Source organism: Taudactylus pleione, unplaced genomic scaffold, assembly GCF_031769625.1.
Source record: "Taudactylus pleione unplaced genomic scaffold, aTauple2 ptg000109l, whole genome shotgun sequence".
Classification (NCBI taxonomy): domain Eukaryota; kingdom Metazoa; phylum Chordata; class Amphibia; order Anura; family Myobatrachidae; genus Taudactylus; species Taudactylus pleione.
Genome location: NW_028284511.1, coordinates 3,918,361 through 3,936,713, shown reverse-complemented (window position 1 = coordinate 3,936,713; position 18,353 = coordinate 3,918,361). Strand labels below are relative to the sequence as shown.

Genomic DNA, 18,353 nt, shown 5'->3' with positions numbered 1-18,353 from the left:
TAATGGGAAAACATCTGAATGCAACTTTGCACCATGCGAGTAGTGAAAATGCGAGAAACATGCGAGTTTGCATGTTCTCGCAGCCTACGCTATTTTATATTTAATTTATTGTGCTAAATGTAATATGGTGCGAGTACTGAAAAAGTGTGAGTTTTGCGCTAAACTCACACCTTTTTAGAACTCGCACCCTATTACATTTAGCCCAATAAATTAGATATAAAATCTTGTGTATAATGTAGATATCTCACACTGACAATTGAAAGTCCTTACTATATTTTCACCTTTATGCTAGAGAACATATATCGAAAATGGAATCAATACTGATAATTTATAAGTGACTGTTCCTAAAAATAGAATATTTACTATGTTCTCTCTTTTGGACAATATTTTGACAAACATTTGTAAAAAAAATATATGTGTTATGTTTTTCTGTCTTTGTGTTCCTCATATATTTTAATTGAACTACTGTATACTAAATATTATTGTAATACCCCGCTATGGAAGGTATTATGTATGACACTGTGCATCACGCTACAGCACATGTACATACCGTTACACAGGCAGACCACAATTTCCAGCAGCCTCTGCAGCTGCTGAAGAGGTCAGGAGTAGGTCACATGACCTGTGTCAGGTGGTCAGACATGTGGCAGTTGGTCAGGGCAGAGTCTGAGGTAGCGATCAGAGAGGAGGACACCAGCATTGGAAAAAGACTCCCGACAGTAACCAGCAGCTGTGTGACAAACGGCACTGTTAAGGTCCCCACACACAGAACAATATAGCGACCGATCCGACTGATTGGAATGATATAGCAGCTATATCATTCCGTGTGTAAGCTCAATATCATCCACTGTGCACTCCCGTGGGGTCATCCATCGCTCCTCTAGTTCTTTGTGCATGCACAAGAGATCTGGAGAATCAATGAACAATCCCATGCAGGTCTATGAAGGGGGGGCGGAATATTGGGCAGTCAGGCATTGGATTGCTCCTTTGTGTGGGGACCACCCGATATGTTGGCCATCTGATTGTTGGTCCCATCACTGGGTACACATAGTACCGTGTGTAACCAGCTTTAGTGAGCCGGCCCAGGGCAGTGGACAGTGACGCCATAGATCAGTCCCTGAAGGGGACTCCGGAGGTGTCCATTTAATGAACAGGCTTGCCCTGCTGAGGTGACTTCTCCCTGCTGGAGAGTGATTAGTGAGGGGAGGGGCTCGGCTTCTATACACTGACAGCAGGAGCTGCCAACAGAAAGAAGTACTGAACTGCAGTTATAGCATACGGGGTGACAGTGAGTACAGCAGATTAAACAATAATTCATGTCAGATCAATAACAAAGCAGTTAGTAAAATATATTCTCCTCACCCGCCTCTGCTTGGAGCTTATATAAGAACTCAGTCAGTACACAAGGATGACAGGAAGGCAAACTACTAACAAACCTGGGTTTGCACCATTAGAATGTTCATTTTCATGGAGCAGCTGTTAACTAAGTGTCCCCTCTGAAGAAATCAGCTGGGGAAGAAACGCATTAGAGAGAGACATACACCTGCTTTTAAATCAGATGAGTGCTTACTACACCTTGCTGATTACAGGGACAAGCCGCTTTTGAAAACCTCCCATACGGTGATCGCTATTGCTACCAGCCATCCTGTGCATCAGTGCCACCAATTACCGCATTAAAGATTTCTCCTCACATCGGGACTTATATATAGGGACCAGTGCGCTTCTACAGAGGAGATGGGGGAGCGGCGTTTGCTGTCAAATCCTCGCAGTTGGTGAGCCCTGAATACAGCGCTGTTAGTGCTTAATTAAATTTCATCCTGCACATCTCCTCTGTTTAGATATTCCAGGACTGGGTGAGTAACACTATGTCCCCGTAAGAGAGTGCAGAACTATAAGAAATCTGTTGTATACACTCAGCTAAATCAGCAGACACTTAAGCGACACCGAATGGGATACACATCTCTGCTTTTTACATTCACAATCAGTGTGAACAAGGTGGATACTGGCAATTAACGGATTTCTCTTGGGGATTGTTACTGTATAACATTATTTAGTGATCAATTTTAAAATAACCTACTTAGACGGAAGCGGCAAATTGGTTAACATATTCCAAGGTTCTGTGGATTATAGTGCATATAATTCTTCAATTACAATATAAGAACCTATTCCAAGAGAACTTTTATTGTGACACTCAACAATAGGATTTTTAGCAACCAGCTGATACAATGCATTAATATGTGATTATTATTAATTTATTCTGATATTTAGATTAAAATAATTTGAGACAACACTTGTATTAAATTATTTGTTTATATATGCATTAAATTTATATATTTGTACATTAATTGTTAATCAGTGCTGCTGTTTTTACCACATTAGAGTGTGGTTATTGTTTTCTCTTTTTTGTTAACTAAGTGCCTGGAGCATCCCCTCAGTTACTGCTAACAGCCTGCTTCCATTTTACCTCAGCTAAGTAACAGTAGTTATTGTCCTCACTACTGAAAACTAGATACCCACTGCCATAAATACTGTTCCATATTTATTAGACTGCAGAGGTGACTTAGTATTCATGAAAAGGTACAATTCATAAATCTATGTGCATCGACGAAGAGGACTTGGTTAAAGAGTGTACACTCAATTGAAAGGGATATAGTATAAATGCTACCTTATACTTTTAGGGGTCTATTAACTAAGCTGTGTTAGGAGATCAAATTAACGGTGATAAGGTACCAGCCAATCAGCTCCTAACTGCCATTTTTCAAACACAGCCTGTGAGATGGCAGTTAGGAGCTGATTGGCTGGTACCTTATCACCGTTCACTTTATCTCCTAACACAGCTTAGTAAATAGACCCCTATATCTCTAGAGTCATAATAGTGTGATAGGATTTGTTTACTTTAGGGTTATTATAACAGGGTTTGTTGCTAATTGTAATTGATTGCTGGTGCATAGAAAAGGAAATCGATTGCTGTTGAACATTTACTTATTTCTTTTTTTCGCGTTCTATTGAATTTAAATAAAGAAAAATATATTTAAGGATAAAACTTATTTTTATGTGTCTGGGCAAGTGCTGTACCTTAACCTCTCCGCCAGGGAAGGGCAAGAGGTTACTACTGGAAGAAGCTATCCTTTCTGAACCACTGGACACTATTGCTGAGTAACATTTTAGCAGGGAAGTGTCACATTATGTATTAATAACAACTAACTTTTGACATATATAAGTAGTGCCCCCAAAAGGTGTTTTTGTGGTCTATATTGTATAATATTGTATGTGCTTATCAAACCAGCTTATTAATTGCATATAGCATATCCCACAGCTATTATTTGTAGTTGGCATATTTATTTGCTATTGTATCCAGTTCTTGTAAGGTACAAGGATCCCATTGAGGCTCTTGAACTAAGTACCCAAAAATGTCAACTCACAATTTCATAAATATACAACATTGTGATCCATTCAGGCATTAAATGTTGCATTACTGTATGTCCACAGCCGAATAACGGGATGTAGTTATGAGATTGGCGGCTGCAAGGCTGGCGGTCTAAATACTGACATCCCAATCCCAACAAGGGAGTTAAGATAGGTGTCAAAATACTGATGCCTGTCTTAATCCCAAAGCTGGAACGCCGAAGGACACCAGACCGAATGAGGTAAGTCCAGGGCGCCATTAACGTTAGCTGTAGGGGGTCGGAGGGTTAGGTTTGGGGACTGTAGCGGAGTTAGGGTTAGTTTTTTTGGGGGGGAGATTAGCGTTAGGCATCCCTAGGGTTAGGGTTAGCGTTAGGCACCCCTAGGGTTAGGCACCCCCCCAGGAGGGCTAGGTTTAGGGTGCAGTAGGGGGGTTAGGGTTAGTCACCCCAGGGGGGAGGTTAGGGTTAGGCTCTAGTGGGGAGGTTAGGGTTAGGCACCACTAAGGGAGGATTCAGGTTAGGGGGGGAAGAGGGGTAGGGATAGGCTACTTACCTGTAGGCTGACGGTATCAGGTTATGAATCGGCAGCTATTCAGCCACCGGGACTTCATACCCATTCCCCGAATAACAAATGGAGGGAGCTCTAGTGTAGAGCAAATATTTAATAAATGAATATCTCAAAATTAAAACAATGATTATAAAATTCACAGTGGCAATGAATCTAGTGAAACCATAATATATACAGCCCTGACATCTTGATATATGTAAACCTAATTACTACACCAGAAATCTAATATATAATCTACTATACTAATGATGGAAGAACATTGTGTCTGTCTGTTCTAAGTTGGCACAAAAACTGCTGAACCAATTTTCATGCAAACTGCATCATTTTGTAGTGGAAACTCCTAGAAATAACCTGCACTTTGATTTATCTTGACCTGTCAAGTTTTAGCTGAGCAATAACAAAAACAAAATCTATTGACATAATCAATGCAAGAGATAGGTGTGGCACCATGTGTGCGCAGCTGGTAAGGGGTGTGGGGAGAGGTGCTTTAGGCCCATATTCACTTGATTAGGATAGGCAACATAATAGTCTGTGCACAGGGTACACAGTGACATTGGTGTGAGTGGTGGGTAAAGGCTCTGCTGCCACCAGTCTATATAGCACTGCTGGTCACGTGGGCCACTCTCGCGACAGTGCCCCTATGCAAAGCAATACAGCTATAACACCTCAAATAAATTAAAATGTTGGCAGAAGTGATTTCATTGTGGGAAACAGCTAGTATAATATAGTATATAATAAAGATTGAAGCAGTCTGTCTTTACAATTAGATCATTTTGGTTAGTTAAGCGCAGGATCAGAGTCTTATAAAAGTTAATTGCCAGCAAGAAAATTGGATGTTTGTGTAATTTTTGCAAATTGCAACAACCCAGAAATGAGCTGCAGTAAATACAAAGTGCTAAGTAGCAGTGGCTGGGTCACAACGAGAGTATTACCTCATTACAGATCTTTAGGTATTCAATATTCAAAGGGAAAAAGCCACCTGAGCTAAGTGTTATTTATAGTACATAACTACATACAAATCTTGTAGGCACTCTGTCGGAGGAGGAGCAGTGTGTAGCAGCACCACTGCCAGCAGCAGTTTCCAAAACTCTTCTCTGTGTCCTAGAGAGTTGTACGTTGCTCCCAGCAGCTCTCAAGGTACAAGTCAATATCTCCTAAAGGGTGGCGGTTCCTGATGGCTACCAGTAGCTCTGAGTGGATGTACAGTGGCAACCAGCAGCTGATCAGCAACTTGGTTTGTGGTTCCCAGTGGCTCAATATGGCTGTGTGTAATCGCAGTGTGCAGGCCATAGACACGCTGCTTCCCGGCTCCTGGTCCTAGTCAAAACCGATCAGCTGACAGGTTTCCCGACCAATAGATAAGGTAATTTCATTAGAGGCCTCTTGGTTGTGGAGATCGTCACCCCATTTTTAAGGCGTGCGGTAATTGGGGGGGAAAAGGTTTTTGTTTTTTGCTGAGGTTGGACACCTATACACATAAGAGCCTGGATAATTTTCTTCCATGTGATTATTACTGCATTAACAAACAGCAGGGGGTAAATTTACTAAAGTGAGAGGTTTTAGAAGTGGAGATGTTGCCCATAGCAACCAATCAGATTCTAGCTATTATTTACTAGAAGGTGCTAGTTAAATGTTAAGTAGAATCTGATAGGTTGCTATGGGCAACATCTCCACTTCTAAAAACTGTCACCTTAGTAAATTTACCTCCACAGAACTCTACACCCCTCACTTCCCCTTCATTCCTAACTTTGTTAAATTCTTTCAAGAATGTTAGCACTGATATCAAAAATTATGTGAATATCTGAATTGTGATTAATCAACTGCAGACAAAATTGCCATGGTGTCTATAAATTTTTTACTCTAAATAGTCCAAATTATTCCTTATACAGTTTATTTATAAATCATCTCCATTGGTAAAAGTATAAAAAGAGGAGCTGCACTTCCTGATGAAGCCCTGAGGTGAAACTAGAATTTCACAACAGCCTCTTGTACTGCAACACCAAACTTGGGCTCCATCACACATATTAAACATATCTTTTTATATAAAATTGTTACTTTATAAAATTATTAATTGTTTTTGATCAAACTTATTTTTGTATATTTCCTTGTTTTCATCGTAATTTCGTTACACTAGAAAACAGTACTTCATGTATACGTATTATATTAAAAACAATACTTGCAGTATGTATTTTCTGTTACTTCGAATACCATTGCTGAGGTAGAATATGGAAGGACAGTACATAACTACTGTTTGAAGTTCTTTCATGGATTTGTACTGTCCTCAAAGTGCAAGAAGACTAAAATCTGGATCTCACTACAGTACTTTGTGGAACTCATCAAGATTAGACATTTTCTTACCTTTTTAGGTTCACCATTAGGTCCAATACACTCTAAAAGAAAAACAAATAATTATTATATTTAACAGATTCAAACCTTAGGGTCATATAGAATTGTTATAATTACAGTAGACAATATTGATGCCTAAATTGTTTTAACCAACATCCAGATCTCATGTTCCTCACATGTGATAGGAGATAGGGATTTTGAGAAATTATCTCAATGATCAATGATTTTCTGAGTTCAGCAATGTACATCTGTTACTGTATTCTGTTCCTGAAAAAATCACTCAGATAAGCTGATATGAAGTAAATTTATAACTAACTATAGTCGGGTGTTTGATGACTGAAGGATGGAGATTAGAAATCTCACTTACCCCTCCTCAGCTAATGATGTTAACTAGATATTATTTTCCATGAGTAATCATTATTTTTTAAGGCCGCCCATTGATAAACTTACAAAATCCAATCCCAGAAGGGGAAGCAGGAAGTAACCATCAATCTAGAACTATCCACTACAGATAATACACTCTACTAGGTTTGAAGAGATAAGATCGTGATCAGATTTCTGCATCTAAAGAGCACATCAGCAGCTGAAATTCATTGCCAACTTGTGCACGGTAATAATAGTGTCATGTCATTGAAACAGGTTTGGGTTTGGTGAACTGCCTTTGATAATTGCAGGACAGGTGTTCAAGATGCATCTGTCCTTCTGAATCAGACCTTCAATGTGGCACAAATTGTCATCTATAGTGCACATGCTTGGCCGGCCTGACCACTGCTTATCTTGAAGACTGTTGGCGATGAAGTTTAGCTGCTGATGTGCCCTTTAGACACAGAAATCTAATCACACTATGCACCTCAATGTTTGACCATGTTTCTACCAGCCCCGCCATATTACAACTGATGTTGGGAGAGTTTGACAGATATGAGGTGCAGTCTAATTGCCGTAAGGGGAAGCAGTGGTCTACCTACTCTGGCCTGGTGGAAAATTAGAATGAAATAGAGAACATTACACATGATAGGCTATCTACTCTGGCCTGGGGGAAAATTAGAATGAAATAGAGAACATTACACATTATAGGCGATCTACCCTGGCCTGGTGGAAAATTAGAATGAAATAATGAAATAAAGAACATTACACATGACAGGTATTGTTAGAGTACCTTACTTATGGAACCACCCTTGTGAAAAAAAATTACACATATATATAAATATATATATATATATATATATATATATATACAGTGCATCTGGAATGTATTCACAGCACGTCACTTTTTCCACATTTTGTTACGTTACAGCCTTATTCCAAAATTGAATAAATTCATTTTTCTCCTCAAAATTCTACACACAATACCCAATAATGACAATGTGTAAAAAGTATTTTTGAGATTTTTCCAAATTTAGTAAAAAAAAAACTAAGAAATCACATGTATATATAAGTATTCACCCTTTGTCCAGCATTAAATATAGAGTGATTGATCACATCCCCCCTTTAATAAGAGGTGGCGATCGCGCCACCAAATTACTACAATGTGAAGCTCACTGGATAGCCCGGCTAGACGTCATTTCTCCCAGGGGACTTAATGAAAATATCTAATTTAACAGCTTTTTATAGCCTGTTTATGACCAATCAAGTCGTTATTGAGTAAATATACTTATAGTGTGCCGAGTTACCCTGAGATATTTGATATTTATCTGCATAATCTATTTGATATTTTTCTATATAACCTATCCAATATCCCCAGGGATTGGAATTAACTATTAAGATTGATAATAATCTTACAATATTATTTAATGTATAACTTATTAATGCCTGGTGATTACAAATGTGATTGATCCCGCTTGTTATACCTGAAGGTTGTTATATGTCTGTGCTGTTTTATTTTAGTTTTATATTTGTTATTGTTTATATGGTAGCTATGGTGATGGTGACAAGATCGAGGGAGGCTGAGTCCAGATGCTTAGCGTCATGACCTCATCTTCTGGTGCTGTCAGACGGGTGAGTGGTCCCGGCTCTGGCTCCCGGCTTCACATGTGGTGCTTTACATGTATAAAGGTATGTTTGTCATTTGTATTTTTCATCTTGATAAAGTTCAGTAAGGAACTGAAACATTGATAAACAAATGCTACTCACCGTCTGTTTATTGAATCTATGCCGTGAGTGCAGCACCTTGGCATTTTGTATATATATCTGTTTTGTTGGATAAAGAAGAAACTGCTCCCTATTGCCCTCGTGAATAGACTGGAAGCACAGCTCAGAAAAAAATGTAGGCACGGGACAGAGGCAGCACTTGGTATCTTCTGGTCTTTTAATTTATCCGTGAGGAAGATCCTTGAGGAAGGTATAATATACACACTGAAAAGGCATGTATCTTTTTTTTACAAATATGGCTCTGTGCTATGTGTAAAAAAAAAGGATTTAGACTTTTTTTTGCAAATACATTGGTGTGCAGGCCTCTGTTAGCCATCCTGGAGCTGCAGACACAATGTGCTATTAACTCTTTGACGAGAACCCTCCCATATATTGCTGAAGTGTGTGCAGCTGCATTTTCTCTCTCTCTCTCTCTCTCTCTCTCTCTCTCTCTCTCTCTCTATCTGTAAATAATGAAGGCAATGTGCCCAGGTGCATACCTTAAAGTAAATTTGATAGAGACACAGCAGCAGGTGGCACTCAGTGACTGTCCAGCAGCAGGAAAAAGGTTATTAAAACTGAAACATTGAATTGATAACTTATTGGCCTTATTATTATTAGAGATGAGTGGTTCGGTTTTCTCAGAAACCGAACATACCCGAATATAGCAGTTCCGAATATATTCAAGTCCTGGCTCAGATCTTCCCACTAAGTTTGAATCATAAAACGAGGCAAAATAATCTTCCCGTCATTGGATCGAATAGAAAAGTCACTCTCTTATGATTGGGTGCAAATTCACACAAGAAAATGCGGGAAAGGGTGTGGGCTGGAGCACTGTGTTATTAAACAAATGCCATTAGCATGCCATCAGTATGCAATATGGGTGTCATAAGGATTGGGAATTTGTGTAGGAGAAAGACTGTAGTAGTTGGTAGATGGAGTAGGTGTCTGGGAAGAGTTACTGCAGACATCATCAGGGCCGTAACTAGAGTGGTGCGACATATGCCTTGGCACAGGGCACCACAGGTCAGAGGGCACTATTCGGGCCTGTCAATTTTCTGTTAATAATCATTATCACTTGTAGCTAGCTCTTTTTTTTATCTTCGGCATCTCCTTCCTGGCTGACCCCCCTCCATCTGGCCAGAGTAGAGAAGCATGTGTTTTCATGGTTTCATTGGTGGAGTGTAGAGGGATGGAGGGGTTGTAGTCACAATCCCAGCACATGGGATGTCGACACTTAGAAAACCAGCACCGAAATCCTGACACCTGTCAGAATCCTGGTGCCGGCATCTCTAAGGTAAATAGTGGGGAGAGGGGGAGGGTTAGTGTTAGGGATAGGTAGACGTGGAGCTACAGCATCTGCCCCATAATTTCTGATGGCAGCTCATCAGGCTGCACCCCTTTTTTGGGCATGCGACTTATGTCCCTATTTGAAAAACAGGGAAGGAGGGCGCCAATTCTCTTTCTGGCCCAGAACACCAAAAAGTCTAGTTCCAGCTCTGGGCATCATTGTCAGTGTACAGTATGTATGCACTGCTGAATCAGGTCCTGTGTGCGGTGGTATCATCATCATCTGCACCTCAAAACAATTCTCACAAAGGACACCTGTTTCTCCTATAGCATGAAAACAATTGACAGTGTTTGTGTAATTTTTTTTTAAATTGCATAGTGTGTTTTCCTTCCAGTTTATGTGAGAGTGGGCCTGATTCAGAGGTGTACGCTAACCCGATGGTTAGTGCACATCTCCGATGTTTGGAGGACTGCGCATGCACAGCAAGTGTACTGCGCATGTGCAGCCCTCCGACTGCGAGCCCGCTCGCAGTGTGTCCCAGCCACAGCCTGATTGACAGGGGTTTTTTCTGGCAGCATTCCCGGGAAGGGCAAGGCCAGGGTCTGCGTGGATGCATGCAGATTTTCTGCCCTCACAAGCTGCCAGGACCTGGCTAGGCTGTGGGAAGCTTTAGCTCCCGCAGCCTTGCCTATGGAACATCAACAACAATCGCAAACGATGGTCACAATTGTTTTGATGGTGACCCCAGGCTGTGACCTGGGTCGCAGTGCTGGGATCACTCAAATGAAGCAAGGAGGTGTGTGTCCTGTCCTGCTGCTAAAAATAAAACTAATCACGGATCAGTTGATAGAAGAGCAGGAACAGCAACCCAGTACAAGTGCTGCATCTGATTCCAGTCATAGTACAACATCTACTAAAGGTGGTCAAGGGGAAAGAAGGTTTAAGAAAGGGCACCTAAAATCTAAACAATATTTTACAATGTTAAAAAAAACATCACATCTAACAATAAAGTGATGTCAGTGGGAGAGCTTCCAGCTCTATTGGAGCCAGAAGCTCTCTGGGGCTTGCAACCATGAGACCCTACCACAAGGGTCTCGTCGCAAGCCCGATGGTTGTGATGGTCTTGACCATTGCGACCATCATCCTGGCCGCTTGCAATAACTGTGGCTGGTCACCCACTGCTATGCGAGTGTCCAGGAGGCTGCTCCAAAAAAAAAGCGTCTGGCTCTGAATCAGGGCCTGAGTCTACAAGTGTTATCTTTAAACCATGTAAGTCAGTGCACAAAAAGAGCACTAAGGTTGAACAACAAACGTATGTTCACAAACTGAACAGATCCCTGTCTAAGGGTGTCCATGAGTGCTATGTGTGAGTCTAACATTTCTGAAATTGTAATTATAGAGAAGCCTCTTTACACCATTTCTGCACCCTCTGCAAATGTGAGGATGAGTAGTAGTAAAAGTAATACTGGTGATGTAGAAATTGAGGATTCTACTGTGGAAGTGCAACAGGATGAGGGGGTATTTGTGTGCCTAACACTAATGAATATGTTGATGATGAACGTGTTGAACAGGTAGAAGTTGATAAAATTCATGAGACGGATGTTGTTTGTGTCAAAGTAAGTAAGTCAATAGTGGCAGCAGATCTTGCAGTGATAAGTAGTATACTGCCATGCCAGGGCAGAAGATGAAAAAAGCCACCTCTTTCGTGTGGAATTATTTTTATCCAAATCCTGACAACATTTGTCAAGCCTTCTATACAATTTGTGAGGCAAACCATTTAAAAACATCATCCCTGTTGTTTCACTTGCAGTGAGTTCATGCAAATTATTTATCAAAATCTGGAAAATCTTGTAAACTAATAACAAGCATTCCAGATTCAGCTACCATCAGCAGGGATATATCCCAACACATGCAATCTCCACTGCCACCACCTTCATCATCAACCTTCTCATTATTGATCAGAGATATTCTTCCTGCATTCAAATTGCAAAAGCTACCTGACTCCTCCCCTATCCAGGATTCCCAGGAAGAATCCTTGTGCGCTAGGAATCCTGTTGCTGGGGGTGAATCTTCTTCACAGAAGTGGACTAAGAAGACTAGTAATTTAAACAATGTATCTGGTTTTAGACAAATAGTTAAGGCCATGTGTTCATACTACTAAATTCCATCTCAATACTATTTTGCCAGAACAGCAATTCCTTGCCTGTACCAGGACATTAAAAGTTAAAAAGTTATCCATTGGCTACAAAATATCATTGTAGCCACTATCCATTAAAGATATGTCGACAAGTGGTACTGGTACTGTAACAGCCCACTGGGTGAGTGTCTTGCCTTTAGCAGTAGCAGTATCTAACAAACAACTTCAGCTCATTCAGAATCAGGCTACTCTCTTTATCACCAACTTCATTAGAGGCCTACCTATGTCATCTAGTTGAAAAACCTCAGAGATGTGATGACAAAATATCTTATCCTGTTACATTGTACAAGAATTACAACTGGGTGATTTTCAACATGTACCATGTTTTGCACACACAATAAACTTTGTGGTTCAGAATTTCTTAAAAAATTACAGGTGCATGTAGGAGATGGTGACTGCGGCCCAAAAAATGTATGGGCATTTTTGATATTCAGCCAATGCCTGTAGAAGATTGCAGTGGCTGCAAAAACAAGGCCATTTTCCATGCCACCAACTGAAGCAACAGGTATAAACTAGATGAAATTCCACCAACTATATGCTTTAGCTATTGGAGGAAAAGCAACAAGAGATCCAGGTGAATACAACAAGCCATGACATAGGGAAAGGAGGGAGAATGTACCTTAGTCCATCACACTGGAGAGTACTCTCCCTTTTATGCAAGCTACTAAAACCATTTCAAATAGTAACCAATAAAGTCAATTTAGATACTGCCAGCCTGAGTCGGTGTATTCCTTAACTAAACTCCTGGAAAAGCAGCTAGAGAAACTGAAGGATGAAATAAAATTAAGGTATTCTGCAAAGTATGTTGGACTTGTAGATCAAGTTCTTTATATGTTTCACCAGGACCAAAGGGTTTAGAACATCTAGCAATTGGATAACTACATTTTGGCAACCATACTTGATCCTAGGTTTAAGCTGTACGTAATGTCTTTCTTTCCAATTGACACAGATCTTAAAAGATGCAAAGAGGTCCTTGCCAGTAAGTTGTCAGCTCAAGTGGCAAATTACACAACAACATCTGCTTCAGTTTCTCCTGCAAATGTTACTGTCAGGAAAAAAATTATATTTTTCAAGAGATCCACTGGTGATAAGGATGAGTTAACTTAGCACACCATTGTGACATCTAGCCAGTCTTAAAAGAATTGCCCAAAATTATTGACACCTCTACCATGACTCAATTTGATACAGTAAGCATCTATAGAATGGTAGAAGATTATTTTAATGACAGTGTATAATCGTCCATCTGAATACTGGGAGGAAAAAAAGCAATTTTGAGCCCCTTGTACAAACTAGCTTTGCTTTAGCTCAGCTGCCCACCCTCCAGTGTGTATTTGGAAAGAGTGTTTAGCACAGCCCAGGAAAATTGTGATCAATTGGAGGCTACTTCCTAACATTTGTTTGAATATTCATAAAAATTGTAAATAAATGATATGAGGAAGACATTTGCCATCAATTACAACAAAGTACATATACTTCTGTAAGGGTAGATTCCACTTGGGGTGAACTATTATTGTGCGGTGATGATGATGTTAACACTGATGAGGCTGAGGGTTAGGATGATAATAATGACATCTTCAAACTGTACAGATGATTAACAACACTGTTAGGAGGGGGGAGGGGATTGATTCTGCACAATACCATTTTTTTTTCCAAAAAATCTCATATAGGAACATATGTAGAACCAACATCCAATAATTTTTTGGTTTAGATACATAATATCATTGTGTTGGTGGTGCACCCTTAGGAAGTATCTGAATATATAGTCATAGGGTTCCTCCCAAAAAGCCAGGATGGAAAGAAGAAACCTTTTTTGGGGCGCTCTTTAAAGAAAATATAAGTATAGTATAAAATATAACTTTTATTAAAAATGCATTAAGAAGGGGTCAGTAGCACCCTACTAGTCCCATGTGTGTCCAAACAATATAAGTGTAGTGATCTATGAGGTGAAAATATGTATTTAACACTTACTAGGCTGTTACTCTGCCTTGAGTCCTATGGCCTGTGATTTGCTGTTTGGATTCAGGGCATGAGAAGGAACGTATTTGTCCATATGCATGCAATCGGTCAATTAATTTGCATTGCGCATTCATATGCATCGCAGTGCGGATGTGTGAACTAGCAATTGGTATGGGAACTGAGTTTGCAGAGGCTAAGTAAATTCAAAGCAGAGTGATTGACAGGAAGTGCCTTTTGTGGGTGGTGATGGGGGGTGGTCGGGCGAATTCAGGCATGCCAGTGCATTGCAATGCTGTTGCAAGGGCATGCATAAATTAGCCACTTCGTGGCCATATGCAGCCAGACGCCTCATAGTGTTAGCTGAAGTTAGCAATTGCTGAGTGAAGTCTAACCTGACTTAACTGTGCATATGGGTCCGATGTTACTCGATGTTACAGATTATTTCACTATGTTGCCCAAGTATATGGATGTAATGGGAAGTGGGCGTCTTTATGTCAGGTTGTGATCACAATGCGATTGCAAACATTTGCATTTCGCCGCTGATATTAGCAACTGCGTAGCGTGCATATTAGCAGAATAGCAATCCTTGCTGAATCAGGCCCTCAGTTTCCACTTTCAAAATCTCTTTGGGATTTTGGAAACTTGTTTTTTAATAGTTTGTTTCAATGTCTGTCATTTTTTTTTATTATTATTATTACTGCAAACAATCAATCTCATTGGGATTTTGCATGCTTGTTCCTTAGTAGTGTTTTCCAATTCTCTGATTTATTTTTCTATATAGTTTTATTAGTACTGTAATCAATTTATCAATTAATTTGTATTTAGTATGCTTCTCTTTTTCATAATATTTAAATTTCTCTGATTTATTATAGTTATATTAGCACTGTAATCAATCAATCAATGTTTTACCTGGCTTCCACTACATACTCAACCTCTATTTACCTTTGCTGGCTCAGACATCTGATCTATTCTTTACCAATTAAAACATTCTATATGATTGTATAGTTTATTACATATTGGCAGAGAGATGGCTTTCTAAACTAAGTTACAGAACAGTGGCACAAACACATGGCAGTTTAAAAAAAAGCACATCTATGAAACATAGTGGCACTATCAATCAATTAATGGATGAATGAATCAATCAATCGATGCATTACCTGGCTTCCACTAAATACTCTACCTCTATTTGCCTTTGCTGGCCAAGGGCTTCTAATCTGTTCTTGATTAATGAAAACATTCTATAGGATTGTATACTTAATTAAAAATTGGCAGCGAGCTGGCTGGCTAAACTAAATGTTAGAACAGTGGCACAATAAATATAGCAGTTTAAAAACAATAGTATAGCACATCTATGAAACATAGTGGAACAGCAGTGGTAGACAGGATGGCAGTTTAATAAACTATATGACCCTATAGAATGTTTTCATTAGTCAAGAACTAATAGCCTAAATGTAAAAGCCTAATAAAAAATATAATATATTACCAACAAATTTCTCTAAAACTGCTAGCTCAGATGCTGCTAGCAGCAACAAAATTATTAATTTAAATAAAATGTGTGTTGTTACCCCCATATCAATAATCAGCCCCATGGTTCCCCTTTTTTCTGAATAACCAGCACTATGCTGAACCAGCTGTGGGATTAACGCTATAGCAGGGAGCACAACATGGGATCCCACTGTCATCATGTTAACCAGACCCAAACTGATCAGCCCAGGGCAGGAATTCCACAGAAATGTGGGGACCTCCCAAAAATGGGGTACCCATTTCTGAGGCAGAACCAGCCTTTGTCACGAGCAGGGTTTCTAGGCATGGTGGTCGATGGGTAATACCTGCTAGGTCACTGTGGCGGGGGGTGTCTGGCGGTGGCGCTGGTGCTTGGCGTGGGGAAGTGGCTGTGCGTGGTTCTGTGTGGGCACATTGTCACTCTGGCTGGTGAGGCCTGGCGGCGCTTCCGTTCCTTTCAGCATGGGTGCCGCCATCTTGCCTCCGGCCATGTGATTCAGTTGTCCAATCCTGGTGGGTCATATGCTTTCTCCAGCCAGTCATGGCACTGCACTTGTTATTTAGGAAGGTCCAGAGCCTTCCTTCTTTGCCAGTGCAACGTGTTTCTCAGCAGCAGCTGAGAGAGAGTTCCTGAGCTCGTTACCTACCTTCTTGGAAACGCTACCTAGCCTGTTACCCTGCCTGCTCCAACCTGCTGGACTTTCCCTGCACCCTCCATTTACCTTCTCCCTGCCTGAGTTCCTGAGTCTGCTGTCACCCTGCACCTTGCCTCCACTTACAGTCTGCTGGGCTCACTTCAGCCTGCAGATTCACTTCAGCCTCACCACACCTGCATACTGGACTGTTCCTGCCTGTCACTATCTGGATATTCTCCCATTTGCTTCACTACAGTTCTCAAGTGCACTTCAGTGCTAAACCTGGACTATTTCTTTTGCCATATCCATGTCTACTAAGTCACTCATTAAAAGTTCCACATTTTTATTTAAATCTGCTTCTGTGTCTGCTCCTGTCACCACCCCGGGTCCACAACAAAACCAGAAACTCACAGCCCTGGGCTATTTCCTGCACTCCTAGATGGTGGGAATGGGGTCATAGGTAATAAAATAGTTAATAATATTGTTCTTTAAAGGTGGCCTACAAGTCTCAGCAAGCCTGCCCTTGTATGATGGCGCTTGTGAAACATCAAGTGCCAGCATGCTTGGACATTAAGGGCACACTGGCACCTGTTCTCTGCCTGTATAGTAAAGATACATAAAAAATACACTACACACACTGGGCTAAATTTACTAAGTGGCAGGTTTGGTGTCATTTAAAAACTTCCAGAAACCAATGTCAATTAATGGCGGTTTCATTGTCAAATTGACAGCACTGACTACAGGCTATTAGATGAATATATTGAGCATCCTTTGATAAAAATAAAACAATTCTCAATAACAAACATATTTGATTAGTGAATAATGCAGGAATGAAAGCGCTAAATAAGTATTTGTGACCAGAATTCACAATGCAATAAAAACAGCTGCAACTACATATTAAACAAACATATTGGTATAAATGTTTATTGACTTTTTTAGAAACAGTGATGATTGAACTCTCACTTGTGTTTATGTATGAATGCGGGAGCTATCCCTATCTTACCAGAACAGGTCCAATGCATTGGTCCTACTTATCCACTGGTCTTTTGCAGATCTTCTAACTGTGGGGGTCATTCAGACCCGCTCGCGAGTGAAGGTCGCTCGCTAGCGGGTCGATGTTGGGTGAATGCGCATGCGCATGATGGAGGGAGCTCCGTCATGCGCATGCGCGAGACCTGGCGAGCGACGAGGAATATGTCGCTCGGGGTCTCGCACCAGAGGGGGCGTGCTGTCGATGGTGAGTGACAGCACGCTCCCTTTGGTGGGCGTTCCGGGGGCGTGGCTGGCTGACGGAGGCGTTCCCATGGGAACGCCTACCGTCTGAGTCCGGCCCCACTGACATCACTAGTGATGTCAGTGGGAGTGATTTTGGCTCTGATAGAGCCAAAATCACTCCAGGGCTTGCGGCAGCGAGACACAACCGCAGGGTCTCGTAGCAAGCCCGATGGTCGCGATGGTCTTGACCATCGCGACCATCATCATGGACGCTCGCATAAGCTGTGGGTGGTAACCCACAGCTATGCGAGCGTCCATGAGGACGCTCCAAAAACAGGTAGGAGGGCCCTGATTCAGAGCGAGCGCTCTGGTCAGAGGGCCTGATTCAGAGCCGAACGCTCTGACCAGAGTGCTCGCTCTAAATCAGGGCCCTCCTACCTGTTTTTGGAGCGGCCTCATTAACCCTCGTATAGCTGTGGGTTACCACCCACAGCTATAGCGAGCATCCATGTTGATGGTCGCGATGGTCAAAGACCATCGTGACCATCGGGCGTGCGACGAGACCCTGCGGTATGGTCTCGCTTCTGCAAGCCCAGGAGTGATTTTGGCTCATTACTGATGTCAGTGGGGCCGGACTCAGACGGTAGGCGTTCCCATGGGAATGCCTCCGTCTGGCAGCCACGCCCCTGGCACGCCCACCAAAGGGGGCATGCTGTCACTAACCATCGACAGCACGCCCCCTTTGGTGCGAGACCCCGTGCGACGTATTTCTCATCGCTCACCAAGTCTCACGCATGCGCACGACGGAGCTCCCTCCGTCGTGCGCATGCGCTTTCGCCCAACATCAACCCGCTAGCGAGCGACCTTCGCTCGCGAGCGGGTCTGAATGACCCCCACAGTGTTCAGCTCTAAATCAGGCCCAGTGTCCTAGAGATCCTGTTTATACAGCACAAAGGCTGCTATGGAATAAGCTGAGAGACAGAATATGTCTGTGTCCTGGCGATCATGTTACACAGAATGCAGGCTGCCATGGAGCAAAATGACAGGCAGTGTACTGATAGACAACAGTGATAAGATGGAGTACTGGGAGCCAGCAACAAGATGTCAC

The 18,353-nt window shown here is 41.5% G+C and overlaps 1 protein-coding gene across 1 annotated transcript in view; it reads right to left on the bottom strand.

Moving 5' to 3' along the window:
• LOC148525218 (uncharacterized) overlaps window positions 1-18,353 on the bottom strand; it is a 241,905-nt gene that overhangs the window by 62,886 nt on the left and 160,666 nt on the right. The window contains exon 11 of the mRNA XM_088471028.1: window positions 6,334-6,365. Within this exon, the coding sequence (XP_088327154.1) occupies window positions 6,334-6,365 (32 nt within the window). The remainder of the gene's footprint in view (window positions 1-6,333; window positions 6,366-18,353) is intronic.